Source organism: Bos mutus, chromosome 14 (genome assembly GCF_027580195.1).
Source record: "Bos mutus isolate GX-2022 chromosome 14, NWIPB_WYAK_1.1, whole genome shotgun sequence".
In the NCBI taxonomy this organism is placed as follows: Eukaryota; Metazoa; Chordata; class Mammalia; order Artiodactyla; family Bovidae; genus Bos; species Bos mutus.
The window spans coordinates 35,638,006-35,655,068 of NC_091630.1; the positions used below are offsets into that span (position 1 = coordinate 35,638,006).

Below are 17,063 nucleotides of genomic sequence, written 5' to 3' on the forward strand. Positions count from 1 at the left end.
TACAGGACAGCATTGTTGAAACTTGAAGATACTACACTAAGTGAAATAAACCAGTCATGGAAAGAAAAATATTTCATGAGTCCACTTTCATGTGTTCAGTTGCTCAGTTGTGTCTGACTTTTTGTGACCCCATGGACTGTAACCCACCAGGGTCCTCTGTCCATAGAATTTTCCAGGCAAGAATACTGGAGTGGGTTGCCATTTCCTTCTCCAGGGGATCTTCCCGATCCAGGGATCAAACCCACGTCTCTTGCATCTCCTTCATTGGCAGGCAGGCAAAGTATTTTACCACTGAGCCATCTGGGAAGTCCTCCACTTATATAAGGTATCTAAAATAGTCAAGTCCATAGAATTAGAGAGTAGAATGGTAGTGACCAGGGATTGGGGGATGGGAACTGAGGAGTTACTCATCAGTGGGCATAAAATTTCAGTTAAGCGAGATGAATAAGCCTAGAGACCTGCTGTAATACACTGTATTTACCTATACTCAACCATAATGAGTATACGTCAAAATTGGTAAAGAGAGTGGATTTCACGTTACGTATTTTTACAACAATAAAATGAAATGGAAAAAAAAATCTACATGGCCAAAAATACAAGACAACCCCCCACACACACATTTTCATTTGAGGCTGTTCTTTTAAATATACATCTTAAAGATAACACTAACCCAGACTAGATCATTTGAGCAATGATAACACTAATGGCAAGAATCAGCCCTAGAGACCTGTCTTTCTGAAAATTAATCTGAAGGCAAATATGGAAATGGGAAAGGAGTACAAAGTGGCAGCAGAATTGTACAAGAACTCTCTGGCATGATTTCTAAATATTACAGAAATTGAAGGGGGTAGACAGACATCTCTTGTCAGTATCAACATTCATGTCCTCCACCTGTAGCTTCTCCTTATCCGAGTATATATTCCCTGGATCTGAGGAGACTGCATACTAGGAAGTGAACGGTCATGTTAAATGACTTCATATTCACCACGACACAGGCAATTTTCTCCTGATAAAATTTCTTTTATAGAGCTGACCTTTTGGATTCATCTTCTTTGAAAGTTTGTGCGGGGCAGCAATAACCCACTGATCTGGGGAAGGCCACCACCCCTTCCTTACCTGTAATAACAATCTCTCATCGCCTATGACGGCAGCTTGGTTCCAATTAATCACTTCAGAGAATGGCAACTCCCATCCATTGCTGAGCATCACAGGGACACAGGCGGCCTGTACAAAGAAGGACACTGTGAGTGTGAGGGAGGTGGTGGCAGGAGGAACCCTTCCAATGAGGAGGGTGAAATCGGTACAAATTCAATTACTGACATGAATCCTGGACTGCTGAGGTCAATAGAAAAGTGGGCTTTCGTGAAGTCACATGAAGGCTGTCCGTATCCAGCTGAGATTTTACCATTTGCAAGTTGTGCCTTGGAATGTGAAAACCCCATTTCTATTCTTATACCTGGTTTGGCTGACCTTACTTCTAGGGAAACAACTGGCCTCGCTGAAGAAATTTTACTGACGTAACAAAATCGTTCACCAACAAAATCCTAGCATAAACCCCACCTTGAACAAACATGGTCTTGTCAATGAAAACGCTACAGTTCTTGTGCAAAGTGCTTCATGCCAATGTCCTGAGCAACAAAGAGCTGAACAGGACTTGGTTTTCCTGATAAAGCACTTTGTGGACTTAATTCTTACAGGGTGCTCACCAGGCCAGGCAAACACCCAAACCAGACTTGATCTCTTCAGTGTGGAAGGATCCTGACCAACTTACTACCGGAACAGTGACCTAAGAGCCTAAAAACACCAGGCTAATGACAAAATTCTGGTTGCAAAGAACTCGTAATCCTAAGCAGAGACCAATTTGCTCCATGTAACATACCCAGAGGCTACGAGAATGTTAGGGATGATATGCTTCCTAGAACATGTCAGAAAAGACTTTCAAGGCAAGGAAGCCCTCCTGCTGGAGGACAAGACAGAACACTGGAAGCATGGTGATGAAAGCACAGATCCAGGCAGGGCAGAGTGCAAAGGGAGAAAGTCACAGCAGCCAGGAGCTCAGGAGAGGAGGCAGCGAGAGGTGGGAGGCGTGCTTTCTTGCAACAAGGAAGGCTGGATGCAACTTCTGGGTGAGAACCGCAGAGAGTAAAGGTTAATGGCAAAAGAGTCCTGAAGCTCTGGGACCTCAGAACTGCAGAGCCTGGAAGAGCCAGGCTGAGAGAGTGACTCTGTCTTGCTGGGGGTCATGCTCAGAATTCAGAGAAGCCAAGTGATGACTGCAATGGGGACAGAACAAGTTTGATTTGGGGAAATACCACTCATTAGCCATCTTTACTGCTGTTGAAACTGGCTTCCAAGGAGGAGGGCTGAGCCTCCATGAGGAGTCCGGCTCTGCTGCCTGGTGGGCAGTCAGATCTACTCTCTGTTTGCAAGCCCATCTCTGAGAACCTACCTTCCCTTGAGATTCCCACTGAATCTCCTCATGTCCAAAGGCAGGGTGTAAATCCTCCTTCTGCCCCTCACGCATATAAAAGGTTGCAGATTTTCTTGGGAAAACAGATTTCAGGTGTTCCAGGCAAACCATGCATTTGGTTTAGATCCCAGGAGATGTGTTAAGGTGAACCCTTCTCCCCTCACCCCACCCCCTGTCTGATGTCAGTTCTCAACTCTGTTCTGGGGATGATCAGGGTCTCTTACCTGCAGAGCCTCCAGGAACCTGAAGGACCCAAGCCTGCGACCACGAGGAACCAGACAGAAAGTGGCATTGTGCAGCATTTCCCGATAATCATATCTAGAAGGAGAAGAGGTGCCATCAGCAAACAAAGATCATTAAGAAGGAGGCGGAGTGAATGGGCATACCTAGGGTGCGTGAAGCCACCCAGAGCAACTTGGGTGGTACACAAGCCAGCCCCCCCTTTTCCAGGGGGAAGGCAGGAAGGGTTGTTGCATGACGGAATGGAAATATGACCCTTCCCACTGGACAAAGCAATTAGAGTCTTGTGCAAATAATACGTAAAAGACAAGTCTGATGGTCTCAGTGACATTTTGGCTTGCTCAGCCTTTACTTTGCAAATCAGGTTTTTTCGTGTCTTGGCAAAAATAGGTTGCCTTCATCAGCTTAAAAAAATAATCACTGCTAGTTGTTCTTTTATAATGCCATATCATTCAGGAACCTGAAGACTGCTCTTGTTTCCTACCTACCCCAAGAAACCATGCTATTAAAATCTACTCAGGAAACCTCCATTCTGAGCACAAAACATTTATTTTCTCCTTCAAGCTGGAGTTTCTACTTTTAACCAAGAACATTCGGTTACCCCAGACAAACACTCCTGTGTAAGAATGGTTGGCATGGAGGAAAGAGAGAAAGAGCCAGCCCAAGAAACTGGGAAAGAGAAGAAATAACAAGAGAAGAAAAAATACTCAGGGCTGTGGGAAACTGGGCAAGAGATGAGATGATCGTGTCTTTTACTCAAATACCATTGAGCCAGCTCACGTTGTTATTGCACTTGAAAAAATGCAAAATAAAACAGGAATGTCACCTGTCTCTTTATGTCAGTGGAGTGCAGGGAAAGACAACAAGCAGCTCATTTTGTTTAGGGCTGGCACTTGAAACATGATTTCCACAAACCCAGTCCTAAACATACAGCTGAAAGTTCACTCGGAGTTGAAGCAAAGTTGGGAAACTGGAGAAGGCTCATGTCCTGGGAAGGCCCAGCTTCTCAGGGCTAGGATGAAATCACGCTAGTATGAAATCACTCTCGTTTTTCAAGAACTTCCTGGGCTCAGCAGACAGGTGTGCCTTTGACAGTAGCATATGTCACTGGCATTTTCTGACTCTAATAGTCTAATTTAATCATAGCCTGAAGGCACTGAATTCTTCCCTCCTCTTTTGGGGATACTGATATATACATTTATATTTTTAAAGTCCACATCTATTTTTATAATCTTATACAAACTAGGCATATGGGAGTAAGCCAATTTTCAATTATAAACCCGTCATTAAGAAGAGACATCATGCACAGGACCATTTGCTTAAACAAGCGTGTACAACTAATTTGCACAAGAAAAGGTCACCATGAATGGATTATCTCCATTGAGAGTAAAAATTTTAAAAAAGAAAGAAAGAAAAAAGAATATCCTTGCTGCGTTAATTAAACTGTAAAATAGACTTCAAAGTGGAAAGGTTTTTAAGAGGGCTCTAATTTAGCTAAATGAAAAAAATATTAAATTATGTTAGTACTGGCTTCTCTTTTCCTCACCAAACATAAGAAAATAATTGACAAGGATCTCGGGCTCAACTGTTGATAATGTCTGAATATCTACCTAATCAATCGAGACCAGGGAAACACACACAATGTATGTATAAAGTTTAAACTGAAACTTTAATATAAAAAGGTCAAATATACTTGAGGCTACAGCAAAGTTTAATAAATACCCAGAATAGAAACCCCTAAGGGGCTGGAACAGAAGGCCCTACCTCCTCATCATTAGGCTGCTAAAAATGTAAAACCCTATTAATGTTCTGGATTGTAACAAGTTTCAAAGTTTTCAGCTGCAGAATTTACTTGAGTGAGGGAGCAGAGGGAGAAGAAAAGCAGAAAACTTGAGGAAAAACTCAAATGACAGTATTCAAGGTGTGGATTTTTAAGTGGTTGTAGAGAGGGATTTGCTGATGTATGGAATCAAGCTTCATGATTGAAGCTAGTGTTCATTCACATAAAAGGTAACAGGAGAAAGGGGACAAGCATTCTTGCTGGAATCAGGAACCCACTAGGCAAGCTGTGAAGTTCAAAGTGAAACAATGGGCTTTCTGGGCCTCAGTTTCCTCATCTGCAAAATGAGTCAGTTGGGCAAGATGACTAAAGATTGTCTGGAATATTCCATAATTATTATTATTTTTTAAAGTATTTCTCAAGGTTTTTTGTTTGTTTGTTTTGATGTGGACCATGTTTTAAAAGTCTTTATTGAATTTGTTACAATATTTGTTCTGTTTTCTGTTTTTAGGTTTTTTTAGTTGTGAGGCATGTGGCTTCTTAGCTTCAGGACCAAGGATTGAACCTGCATGCTCCACACTGGAAGCAAAGGCTTAATCACTGGACCGCCAGGGAAGTCCTCCCGTCTTTATTCTTTCATTAGTTTATGTCCCTTTGAGACTATCCCACCGCTCCAAAAGTTTCCACAGCCACTGTATGTATGTATGTGTCTAAGGGACTTCCCAGCTGGTGTCAGTGGTAAAGAATCTGCCTGCCAATGCAAGAGACGAAAGACACAGGTTCAATCCCTGGGCATGGCAACCCACTCCAGTATTCTTGTCTGGAAAATCCCATGGACAGAGGAGCCTGGTGGGCTACTGTCCATAGGGTCACAAAGAGTCGAACATGGCTGAAGTGACTTAGCATGACACACATATTTCTATAGAAATCTGCTTGTCTATCCAATGTGCAATGTGCGTATTTATACTGACATACAAAGACATACAAAAACATAAGCACGTACAACTTAAAACAATGATTTTCCTATTTCTCACCATGCTCAGCCCATGAACCATCAGCTCTAGTGACAGTGAGCCTATGAATGACTGTGTACGACAACTGAAGAAATGATGACGCCTGCAAGGGGCTGATGGTCCTAATAGAACCACGCGAATGTGTGGTACTCTCCCTACTCAGCTCTTTGGTCTGCTCATACGCCCACATCTACCTCCTTCTAAGAGCTCAAACTCATTTACTCAGTCATTCTTTCAAGAAATACTATGTTCCAAGCACTGTTCTAGTCCTGGAAAAGATGCTTCTCCTGCTGCTAGACCTACCAAAGCCTCATCAGATAAGTAAAAAAGGCTGACGAGGATTTCAGGGGTAGTATCTCCCTGGGGGTAGGTGTTCTCAGTACACTGTGGAAGGCTGGCCTTCCAGAATGACACAGTAAGGAATTCTGTGGATGCTCCTTCCAGCAAAACACCAATTTACCTGATACCAAGTATAAGAACATTCACTGAAAAAGCTGATATGCATGAACTATTTACAAAACAGAAACAGACTCAGACTTCGAATGACCTTACAGCTACCAGGGGGTAAGAGCTGGGGAAGGGAGGGCATAGTTAGGAAGTTTGAGACGGCATGTACACACTGTTGTATTTAAAACAGAAAACCAACAAGGACCTACTGTACAGCACAGGGAACGTGGCTCAATATTCTGCAATAACCTAACTGGAAAAAGAATTTGAAAAAGAATAGATATGTGTGTATGTCTAACTAAATCACTTTGCTGTATACCTGAAACTAACACATTGTTAATTAACTATGATGCAATATAAAATAAAAAGTTTAACAAAGAACATTCATTGACAATTTCTGGAAATTGTCCTAAGAGCATCATGACACGTGGAAAACCATTCGTTCAGGAAAATCTACCAAATCTCAGCAAGAACTGTGAGCATCTGGGGCATCTGAGCCAAGATCCGCTCCATTACCAACCCTCACTAGCTCTGCCTTACAGAAGCTCTAAGGTAGGTGAGTATAGCTGAGAAGACTAGGATCCCTCTACCTCAGCTCTCATCAAGAAAGTGAAGACAACCTATAGAAAAGAAAGCAAATATTTTCAAATTATCAATTTGGTAAGTGGCTTTATCCACCAAAGGTAAAGAACTCTTGCAAACCAACAATCAGGATAAATAATCCAATTTAAAAATAGGCAAAGGCTTTGAATAGATACTGTTCCAGAGAAAATATGCCAAGTGCCAATAAGCACATGAAAAGATACTTAACCATTAGTCATTAGGGAAATGCAAATCAAAACTATAAGATATTATTTTATACCACAAAGATGGCTATAATCAAAAGGACAGATGACAACAGGTGCTGATGAGAAACTGGAATATAAACCTCATATATTGCTGGTGGGAAGGTACTATGGTACAGCCCCATTGGAAAATAGTCTGGCAGTTTCTTTTAGAACTAAAAATGAGCTTAGTGTATGACCCAGCAATTGCATACTTGGGCATTTATCCCAGAGAAATGAAAGTTTATTTTCATGCAGAAACTTGTCCATGAATGTTCACAGTTTTATCCTTAATAGCCCCAAACTGTAAACTATCCAAATATCCTTTAATGGGTGAATCATTCAACCAATTGTGGTGCATGTATAACTTAGAATACTTACTAGCAAAAAAAAGGAAATGTCTCTCCATGAACCCTGGCAAGGCATGCCCCCCCACTATATGGGTGAAAGGTCTCCCCTGATCTTCTGGCTCCAGCACTGGTGACAGACACATAGTAGGCCTTCAAGAAACACATGTTGAGTAAATTAATGCATGAATTAGTAGATGCCTCCCCTAGAATACACTGCTGCATCCATGTTGGGAGACATGCATGGTCTCAGCACAGCTACTGCCATCATATGAACTGGAAAACTTCAGGCTTGTATGTACAGATACACACAAGCAACCTTCAGGAAATTATTCTCAGTGAAAAATCCAATCTTGAAAGGACACACACTGAATTATCCCACTTATATAGCATTAATCAACTAACATAATTACAGGGATGGAGAACAGATTAGTGGTTACCAGTGGATAGGGATGGGGGAAAACATGGGGAGAGGACAGGTCAAGTGAGGGGGACAGTCTTTTTAGTGACCACTTCTTACCTATGATTTAAGCTTAGAAGTATAAATCATATTGAAGTCATAAACTTCTTAAAAACAAGAAATAATGAACATATGAGATCCTAAGCAAGAAGGTAAGTAGATGAGGGAGGCAACTAATCTCAGATACAGATTTAATTAATAATGCTTTTGTTACCCTTTTCAGATGGCCATTAAGTCCCTGCTTATATAGATGATGACACAGAAGGTAGAACAGTTTCTATAAACTACTGTAATGAAAAATGCAGTAAAAATGACATGACCCCATATTTAACCTAGAAACCAAAACCATTCTACGACCGTAATAATTTTCTCCTTAAAGGTGTATTGAATAATACATGGGATACACCCCATTTAAAATGGGCCATATAATAATGCATAATTGAAGTCCTTCCCCTCCATATGAAACGCATTCTTTTTTCCTTTTTTGGCTGGCAGCAATTCAGTGCGACCAGGAAATGGGTGCAGGGCAATGTGGCATTAGTGCTGGGCTCCTCACAGTACACTCTTCCAACTAGAAGCATCATCTGGGAAACTGGTAGAAACGTCAATTCTCAGCCTCACCCAGGCCTGCTGACTCAGAAACTCTGGGGGAAGGGCCCAGAATTCCATGTTTTAATAAGCCCTCCAGGTAATTAAGATGCACCCTAAATTTTGAGAACCACTGGCATGGTAGTGAAGAGCTTAGTAATTAAGAGCTTAGTGGTCTAAAGCTTAAGCAGCTTTAGACCAGGCCAAGCCTGGGTTCCACTTTTATCTTGGCTATTCACAAACTGAGTGATCTTGGGAAAAGTTATTGAATTTGTCTAGATCTTAGTTTCCTGGTTGGCAAAATGGGGATAATACTTTTACTGGGAGGATTAAATGATACATTTTAACGAAAGCCTATTACACTCTATAAACAATCCATAAATGGTAGCTGTGATTATGATGATGGAAGGGAGGCAACCAGATAGAATGGAAAGTACAGCCAACTTGAAGTCAGAAAGCCTGGGCTGAAGAACTTGGGTTCTGGACCTACCACTTTCCGTGTGTCCCTGTGCAAACTGTTTAGCTCCTCTGAGCCTCAGAGATGTGAGGATTAAATGAGATTAAGTGCATACAGTAGAAACTGCAATGCACTACATGACTGTAAATTTTTGTAGAAACTACAGCAATTCAAGAGGAATAAAAACATTTCAAAAAAGTAACAAACAAATAAAAAAGATCAGATTCCCAAAGACAGTGCCAGGGAGAAGTGTGGAGCAGACCCTTGGAAATTAAACAAAAACAGAAGCTATGAATCACAACAGCAGCTTCTAATTGAAAGGATTTTGCCTTATTATCAAAAGCTCCACAGCCAAGGATGCTGCTGGCACAGTGTGCCCACGGGTCCTCCTGGGCTTCCTACAATTCCTTAGTAGCAATCTGCCATGCGAGGCTATTTTCTGCTAATCAAAGAGGACAGGGAAGAAGTGAGGCAAGCCCGCATCTCTGTAGTCACACAGTTTTAGTCTCCCCCAATGATGCTACTGTTTGTCTCAAGTATTTATTTACAAACTAAGTGAGGGACTTCCCTGGTAGTTTAGTAGCTAAGGCTCTGTGCTCCCAGTGGAGGGGTCCTGGGTTGATCCCTGGTCATGGAACTAGATTTCATATGCCACAGTTAAGGGTTCACACTGGGCTTAAGAATTAAAAATAATAATAAAGAAATAAAGTAAGTAAACTTCTATAGCTGATTTGTTTTCTCTCAGCCCCCCATCCTCATAAGTACTTAAACTTCTTTTCTTACCCCCAGGGTGGAATCACATTTCTGAAGGAAAAAAAAGAAAGAAAGAACACAAAAACAACTTAAGACTGCTGTAGTTACAGTGCTGTGGGATAAGGGAAATAAGCTTCCTCAGCATCTCTGCTGTACTTTCTTTATTCATTCAGCAAACATTAGCTGAATGCCTACCGTGTGTCAAGTACTGTTCAAGGAACAGTACTTCTCCAGGGAGAAGGTAGATGTGTTATCAAATGATTGTCATTTAGTGAGGGATATGGGAGGATGGAGGCAAGGATGCAGAGAAGACCAATGACAAGTCACCCCTTGGCTCTCGTGGGAAGAGTGAGAAGAAAGCATGTCTCCTGGAGGAAGGGAGACTCTGAGCCAAATATTAAAGGAAGAGCAAGACCCAGTCTGGGGCTTTCCTTGTGGCTCAGTGGTAAAGAATCTGCCTGCCAATGCGGGAGACATAGGTTCAATCGCTGATCTGGGAAGACCCCACATTCCACAGAGCAACTAAGCCTGGGAGCCCAACTACTGAGCCTGTGCTCTAGAGCCTGGGAGCCCAACTACTGAGCCCACGTGCCACAACTATCGAAGCTCACACACCCTAGAGCCCGTGTTTCACAACCAGAGAAGTCACTGCAATGAGAAGCCCCCCACCACTAGAGAGGAGCCCCCGCTTGCTGCAACTAGAGAAAAGCCTGAGCAAAGCAGTGAAGACCCAGCATGGCCAAAAGTAAATAAATAAAAGTAAATTAAAAAAAAAAAAAAAAAAGAATCAGTCTAGCAAAGACCTGAGAGGAGGCCATGGGCATTTCTGGTGGTGGAGCTAGCAGAGGAGTGAGACAGTGAGATAAACTGCCCACAGTCTGGGGTCAGGGGTGGGGAGGGGCCAGTGAGGCTGCTGGTACAGGCAGGGTCTCCCTGGAAAGATCACGTGTGATAACTGCTGGACCTCAGACATGACCCCGTGTGGGCACTCGTGAGCCACTGAACGGCTCAATGACCTATCATGGAAGGAACTCTTAGGTAGGACTTGATGTAAGCCAACTAGACAGGCAGGCATGGAGTTCAGAGAGCCCCATAACCTTGCCAATGCAGGTCATCTCAAAGGAGGCATGAGGCTCCAGCTCCAGGCTGTTTTATTCTAAAGGGCCTTTGCTCTCCACTACATGGCACTGCCTCCTGGGGCAGTTCACACAAATGCAGCTTCCGACACAGTGATGTCCTCAACGGTTGACCTAGTTTCAAGCACTGGCAACAGACAGCCCCATTGCAAGGGACTCTTTTTCCCCTACTCGAAATTCTGCCCCCTGTCACATCCAGAGCTCAGTCTGAGATGGTGCTCTGTCATTTAATAACTATGGCCCTTTTGTGGATTACTACAGATTTAACATTAACAAATTTCAATTTTTTGTGAGAAAATCCCCAAATCCATAGCATGCAATAATATGAAATTGGTCCAAGGCACAGATTTGAACTGAGAAGCCCATGAGTGGGAACCAACCTTTTAGCTGGAAAATGGGTCCACTGGCCACCATTTTATCTCTACATGTTGTCTTGTAAGCAACACAGGGAAAAGTACAGGCCCACTGCGGTCCTTGTGAATTCACGGGACTCATGGAACCTCCATCTCTTCACACCACCTGTGTGCAGTTTCTGTGACCGTGAATGAGCTACTCCACATTCCCGAGTCAAGGAAATGCACATGGATTATCCTAGTGTGAGGTGCTGGTAACCAGAGTGGCTGCAGACTCAGGGACGCTCAGTGGCTCCCGACAGGAAGGTTCTTGCTATTCGGAAATGGTGAGATTCTAGCACAGGCCACTCTGCTGGACTTGAACCTCTGGGGCACCTGGTCAGGCCAAGGATTATGAACCAATTGCTTAATGATGCTCCTCTGAATGACGCTGCCAATCCCTTTCATACTTCTCGGCTTTCCACAGAAGACCATTTTCTTTCTATGTTCATTTAAATTCATTTCAATATTGAGAAAGGAAGGAGGAATAGTGTGTGGGCTCTGGCTGGGGTGGGAGGCACCAAACTCTCACATACTTTATCTCATTTAAGCCTCAGAGCCACCCAGGAATTGGATACAGGTATACCTGCTTTTCACAGGGAAGAAGAAAGGGCCAGACGGACTCTTGGAATAAAAATATTGTGTCTGAACACACTGGATCATAATCCCATATCAAGTCTAAACTCACTTACTCCATCTCTGCCCTTAATACCCACTGAAGGCTCAGAACTGTAAACTGTAACCAGATGGTAGCTTCACCTGCACACACTGACGAGTTTAACAGGCAGCAGGCACACCGTGCAGAAGGCCACCTTGGTTCCTGCTCATTACACAGCAGCTCAATGGCTAAAATGTAAAAGCAGGTGCCAAAAGGAGGACAGTCATTAATGGTAACAATTACAACAATCATCCCCCCACTGATTAAATGCTTCCTCTGCGTGGGGCAACAATCCACATTCATTCCTGCCCTTTCTCTCTACAACCCCACGTGAAGTGGCCGCCTTTTATAGATGATGAAGTTGAGGAGCCAAGGTTTTGTGGGGCTTGTACAAGGCAGACTCTGTGTTCTCAGAGACACCTAGAAGGAAGCAGTAACATGGTGCCAGATAAGGGACAAGGGAAAGATTTGGAATATACTGTGCCCATGTCTGACTCTTTGGGACCCGATGGACTGCAGGCCGCCAGGCTCCTCTGTCCATGGAATTCTCCAGGCAAGGATATTGGAGTGGGGAGCCATTCCTTTCTCCAGGGGATTTTCTGACCCAGAGATTGAACCTGGGTTCTTCAGCATTTCAAGCAGATTCTTTACCATCTGAGCCACCAGGGAAGCCCACTCTGTGCTGGGGACGTTAACAACCTTAGGAGGTTAACCTATTATCTGAACGAGGTGAGCTTTTGGAGCACCTGCTCTTGTGCTCAGAAATACCAAATTCCAAACTGCTCTGCTGCTAAGTCACTTTAGTCGTGTCCAACTCTGTGCGACCCCATAGACGGCAGCCCACCAGGCTCCGCCATCCCTGGGATTCTCCAGGCAAGAACACTGGAGTGGGTTGCCATTTCCTTCTCCAATGCATAAAAGTGAAAAGTGAAAGTGAAGTCGCTCAGTCGTGTCCGACCCTCAGCGACCCCATGGACTGCAGCCTACCGGGCTCCTCCATCTATAGGATTTTCCAGGCAAGAGTACCGGAGTGGGGTGCCATCGCCTTCTCGAAACTGCTCTGAGATAAATGCAATTCCAGGCCACGTTAGTCTAAATTCTTTCTTTTATTGGAAATAAAGCATTTCTGAAAATGCTAAATAAAGGGCTCTCTGGGTACAGGGTGGAAAGAGAAGGGAGCGATAATTAAGGAGCCAGCAGCGACTGTGACCTCAGACGGATAAATAGGTTGAGAAGAGGCATACCCAGGTCTTGGCTGCAGAAGCTAAATGTCTGGGACCGACTCGAGGACAACTGAGAAGCCTGAGGTCATTATCTTACCATTAACCTTTCACCAGGCTCTGCGCCATGAAGATAAGCCAAGTGGAGCAGGGCCAGGAAGTGTGGACTGAAGCTGAGAAGCCAGCACCGGGCTGTCAGTATGGGCTCTCGAGCCTCGATGGTGACTCCTCTCCTTGGGGAGCAGCCTGTGGATGGGGCACTCCTTTTTCCACACATCCTTCTTCCTCTCCACCCTGAAGAAAACCTGACCCCCAAGTCCTGCCCAGAGACCCTCTTGCTGCTCACACAGTACCCAGGGTGACCTGTCTACTGCTCCCTCCAGATTAAGTTGCCTGTTTTCTTTTTTTCTTCCACTGGGCTTTAGGAGTCAGGACCGAAGGATCATGGTCCAATTTCCTCCCAAACCACCCCCCAGGGCCTGGCCTATAGGAACCACTCCAAACACAGGTATGGGGGACTTCTTCTGGAAGTCCAGTGGCTAAGACTCCAAGCGCTCCCAATGCAGGGAGCTGGGGTTTGATCCCTGGTCAGGGAACTAGAGGATGAGATGGTTGGATGGCATCACCAATTCAATGGACATGAACTTGGGCAAACTCCAGGAGACAGTAAGAGACAGGGAGGACTGGCGTGCTGCAGTCTACAGGGTCTCAAAGAGCTGGACATGACTTAGCGACTGAACAATAACAGGGACCCCACATGCCTCAACTAAAGATTCTACATGCCACAAAGAAGATCAAAGATCATGCATGCTGCAACTGAGACCGGGCACAGCCAAATAAATAAATACTAAACAAAGAAACACAAAAAAAGCATAGGTTTGAAATGGATGAAAAGTTCTCAGTGTCCACTGGTTTGCAGAAGAGCTTGGAAGCAATGGAGACACAAGGAAGAGAGGAAAGCCCTTCGTTATAACTATCTCTGCCCACCTACTATCACAAGATGGCCCACTCTTGACTTTGCCAGGTCTTTCTAGGATGATCCGTATTCCCTGTGTTCAGCCTGAGCCCAACTGACTTAGAGATGGGAAAGGAGTGTGGTTTACATATAGTGTCTTCCTTTTGTACATTTTCCATCCCTTCTCTGCCTCTATTTCCAAAGGCCTGGCAGTTTGTTAAAAATTTTGTCTTCTCTCTGAACACTGAGGGGAGAAGGGGGTGGGGAGATGCGTGTTTCAGCAGCTCTGATAAACCACATTATTTGCAACTCAAGTTACATGTGTGCACAGCACTATTCAAACTGAACCATCACCTGGCTTTTCTCCATATCTGAACTAAAGAAAAAAACTGGAGAACCTCCTCCTGTCATGATAAACACTGCATCGGTGCAAAGATGATGGCTCCTCATCCCTCCCAAAATACTGGGCTCACCCCATTGTTCTGACCACTTCCCTTCTTGAGCCAAGACATTCTCTCCTGCACAGCCAACCTTAGTCAGCCAGAGCCTGGATTAGGACGATGGCTGGAATTCCTGTTCTTGTCACCAGAGTAGGCGTGACATAGGAGCCGTTCAGTGGCAAATCTCACATACCCTGAATTCCTAGTTGGGGCTGAAGCCTTTCATCTGGTCCCTGCACTTAAGTGATTATAAAATACCTTGAGAATCCAATTACAAACAGCTAATGAATGATGCTGGTTTCAGCTACCCTCATTTCCCATCTCCTTTGCCACATCTGCCATTCCTAGGCTCCACCTTCTGACTCTGAGAGTCAGAGCCACCTCACTTCTGGGCCTTTTGAGCAAATGAGCAAAGGAGACCTCAGAACTCTGCACAGGCAGAGACGGTGCATCATCAAAAAAAAAATTGTAGGACACGATGTCGTGATGGCTGCATGAAGCTAGTTGTCTATGGAAAGTTTAATCTCTCCCATCTGGGTATGTAATATACAAATGTACAGGTGCATATGTGCCTCCATGAGACACAAAAATCTGTGTGATGATGAACAATCTGATGCCATATATTGCTATTGATGAGATCATCCTCCCATGAGGGGTTTGGTCACTGGAGACTGAGAAAGCCCGTAAACCTAGACTCTGCCATTTCCTTTGGCAGAAGCACAACAGTGCCCCAGAGTAAAGAGCCTGTGAAGCTCTGACTCATCTCTGCCTCTCCTCTAGCCATCTCTGCTCAGCACTGTTCTCCTTGAGAAACAGCTAAGCAGCTAGTTAACTCCTATGTGGCCTCATTTTGGGGAGAGGTTGTGAGGCAAGGAGAATGTTTAAAGCAGCTGATGGGGAAGAGGTAGACCAGATGGCCCTGTAGATGCCTTCATGCTCTAATATTTACTTGCTGGACAAATGAAAGTTAAGCATCTCCTGTGCCAAGTAGCATGCTGAGCACTGAGGAAACAAAGATGCAGAAGCCCCAGGAGCTGCCCCCATATTGGTTTTTGTAATTTCATGGGAACTAGAGTCTCCTTAGGAGAAGGCAATGGCACCCCACCCCAGTATTCTTGCTTGGAGAGTCCCATGGATGGAGGAGTCTGTTAGGCTGCAGTCCATGGGGTCGCTATGAGTCGGACACGACTGAGCAACTTCACTTTCACTTTTCACTTTCATGCATTGGAGAAGGAAATGGCAACCCACTCCAGTGTTCTTGCCTGGACAATCCCAGGGACGGGGAAGCCTGGTAGGCTGCCGTCTATGGGGTCGCACAGAGTCAGACATGACTGAAGTGACTTAGCATAGCATAGCATAGAGTCTCCTTACTCCCCTCCTGCCTTTATCTCTTTAATTCTACTCCTTTGAGTTCCCACATAAGCAGAGTATCAAGGAGCATACTCTGGTTCTTAATAGTTTTAGATCAGAATAGTTCAGTCTCATCCCCCCAAAATCCATTTTCCTTAGAGCAACCAAAGACAACTTTACAATGTCACTCCCAGGCTGAAAACCCTCCACCAACTCCTCACGGCCCTGAGAATAAGTCGCGCCCCTTGCCTTGGCTGACAGGGTTCCCTGAAACTGGCTTCTGCCCACAGCTCTGAGTCTCATCCCCTCACTCACCATCTACAGCTACACTGTCCTTCTCTCAGTTTCTAGAAACTCCATACTCATTACCATCTCAGGGACTTGTACTTTCTATGTCCTCTGCCTAAAACACTCTTCTCCCAGATCTACCTCAAGACACATATCAGCCTTCAAACAGCGGCTCCTCCTCAGAGAGGCCCTCGCAGACCAGCCTGTGTTCCCAGCACTCACTGTCCCAAGTCCCTATTTTATCTCGGTCCTAGGACTTAGTGCTGTCTGAATTCACCCATGTTTGTCTTTCTGGCCAACTGTTCCTATTCATCACTGTGACCCCAGCTGCTAGATCAGCACTTGGACCACAGTCATCTTTTAAGAAAGATTTGTCAAATGAATGCCAGATCTCCTTATTCCTCAGCCAGTAATGCCTGTGAGGTCACAAAGTGACCAAATCTCAGGGCACATTTGCAAGGGTAATTCTATAGGACAAGTTTCTACAAGGATAAAAGAGAAGTTTTCTCTCGTCTTTGCCGTATGCCATACCAGCCTGATATCTCTGGTTAACATTAAGATTCATCAACTTCTCCAAATGCCATCTGCTATGAAAGCAAGGTCCCATTAAAATGTCTATATAAAGAAAATTTAAAAAAAAAAAAGACTTTTTAAGAGATGTTTATATAGAGTGATAGGATGGAAAATGCATGCAATAACCCCTAGAAAATATAAGTTCTGGTCTTGACTTTGTTACTGTTTGATTTTATGCGACTTACTCTGGTTCTGAATCCACGCTTATTTATTAAATGGGACAATAATGCTAGTCTTGCCTACCTAATAATGAGGTCTACTGAGGATGTAATGAAACAGTTAGAGGAGAGTATTATGCAAATTTAAGTAATATCAGTAAAGATGAACAAGCATATTTTTGGAATGGCCTTTGTACATATGCGGCATAATGCAGAGAATGTCAAACGCCTGTTTCTTTTTCTTCTTTTTTGGGTCCCAAATTGTTATGTCCTCTCTCCCAGATGTATTCAGTTCTTCAGAAGTGCAGATGATTTTCCAAAAGAAGCATCTGGAATAGCTAATTTGTTACCAAAGCCAATGATTAAAACACATATGATCCTGTGGGGCTGAAAGGCCTGCCACGATTCCCAGTTTTCCACTGTGCTAGGTTTCAGCTATTAACCCATCAGTCTGTTTTTGGCGTATGAATTTGGAATGAAGATGGCTCAGAACTCTTGGCTACAGGGCCCTTAT

At 44.1% G+C, this 17,063-nt stretch overlaps 1 protein-coding gene across 1 annotated transcript in view; it reads right to left on the bottom strand.

Moving 5' to 3' along the window:
• The window catches only part of EXT1 (exostosin glycosyltransferase 1), a 314,004-nt gene that overhangs the window by 38,656 nt on the left and 258,285 nt on the right, over nt 1–17,063 (bottom strand). The window contains exons 2-3 of the mRNA XM_070382194.1: nt 2,695–2,788; nt 1,117–1,224 (exon numbers count right to left, since the gene is read on the bottom strand). Coding sequence (XP_070238295.1) covers nt 1,117–1,224; nt 2,695–2,788 — 202 coding nt within the window. The remainder of the gene's footprint in view (nt 1–1,116; nt 1,225–2,694; nt 2,789–17,063) is intronic.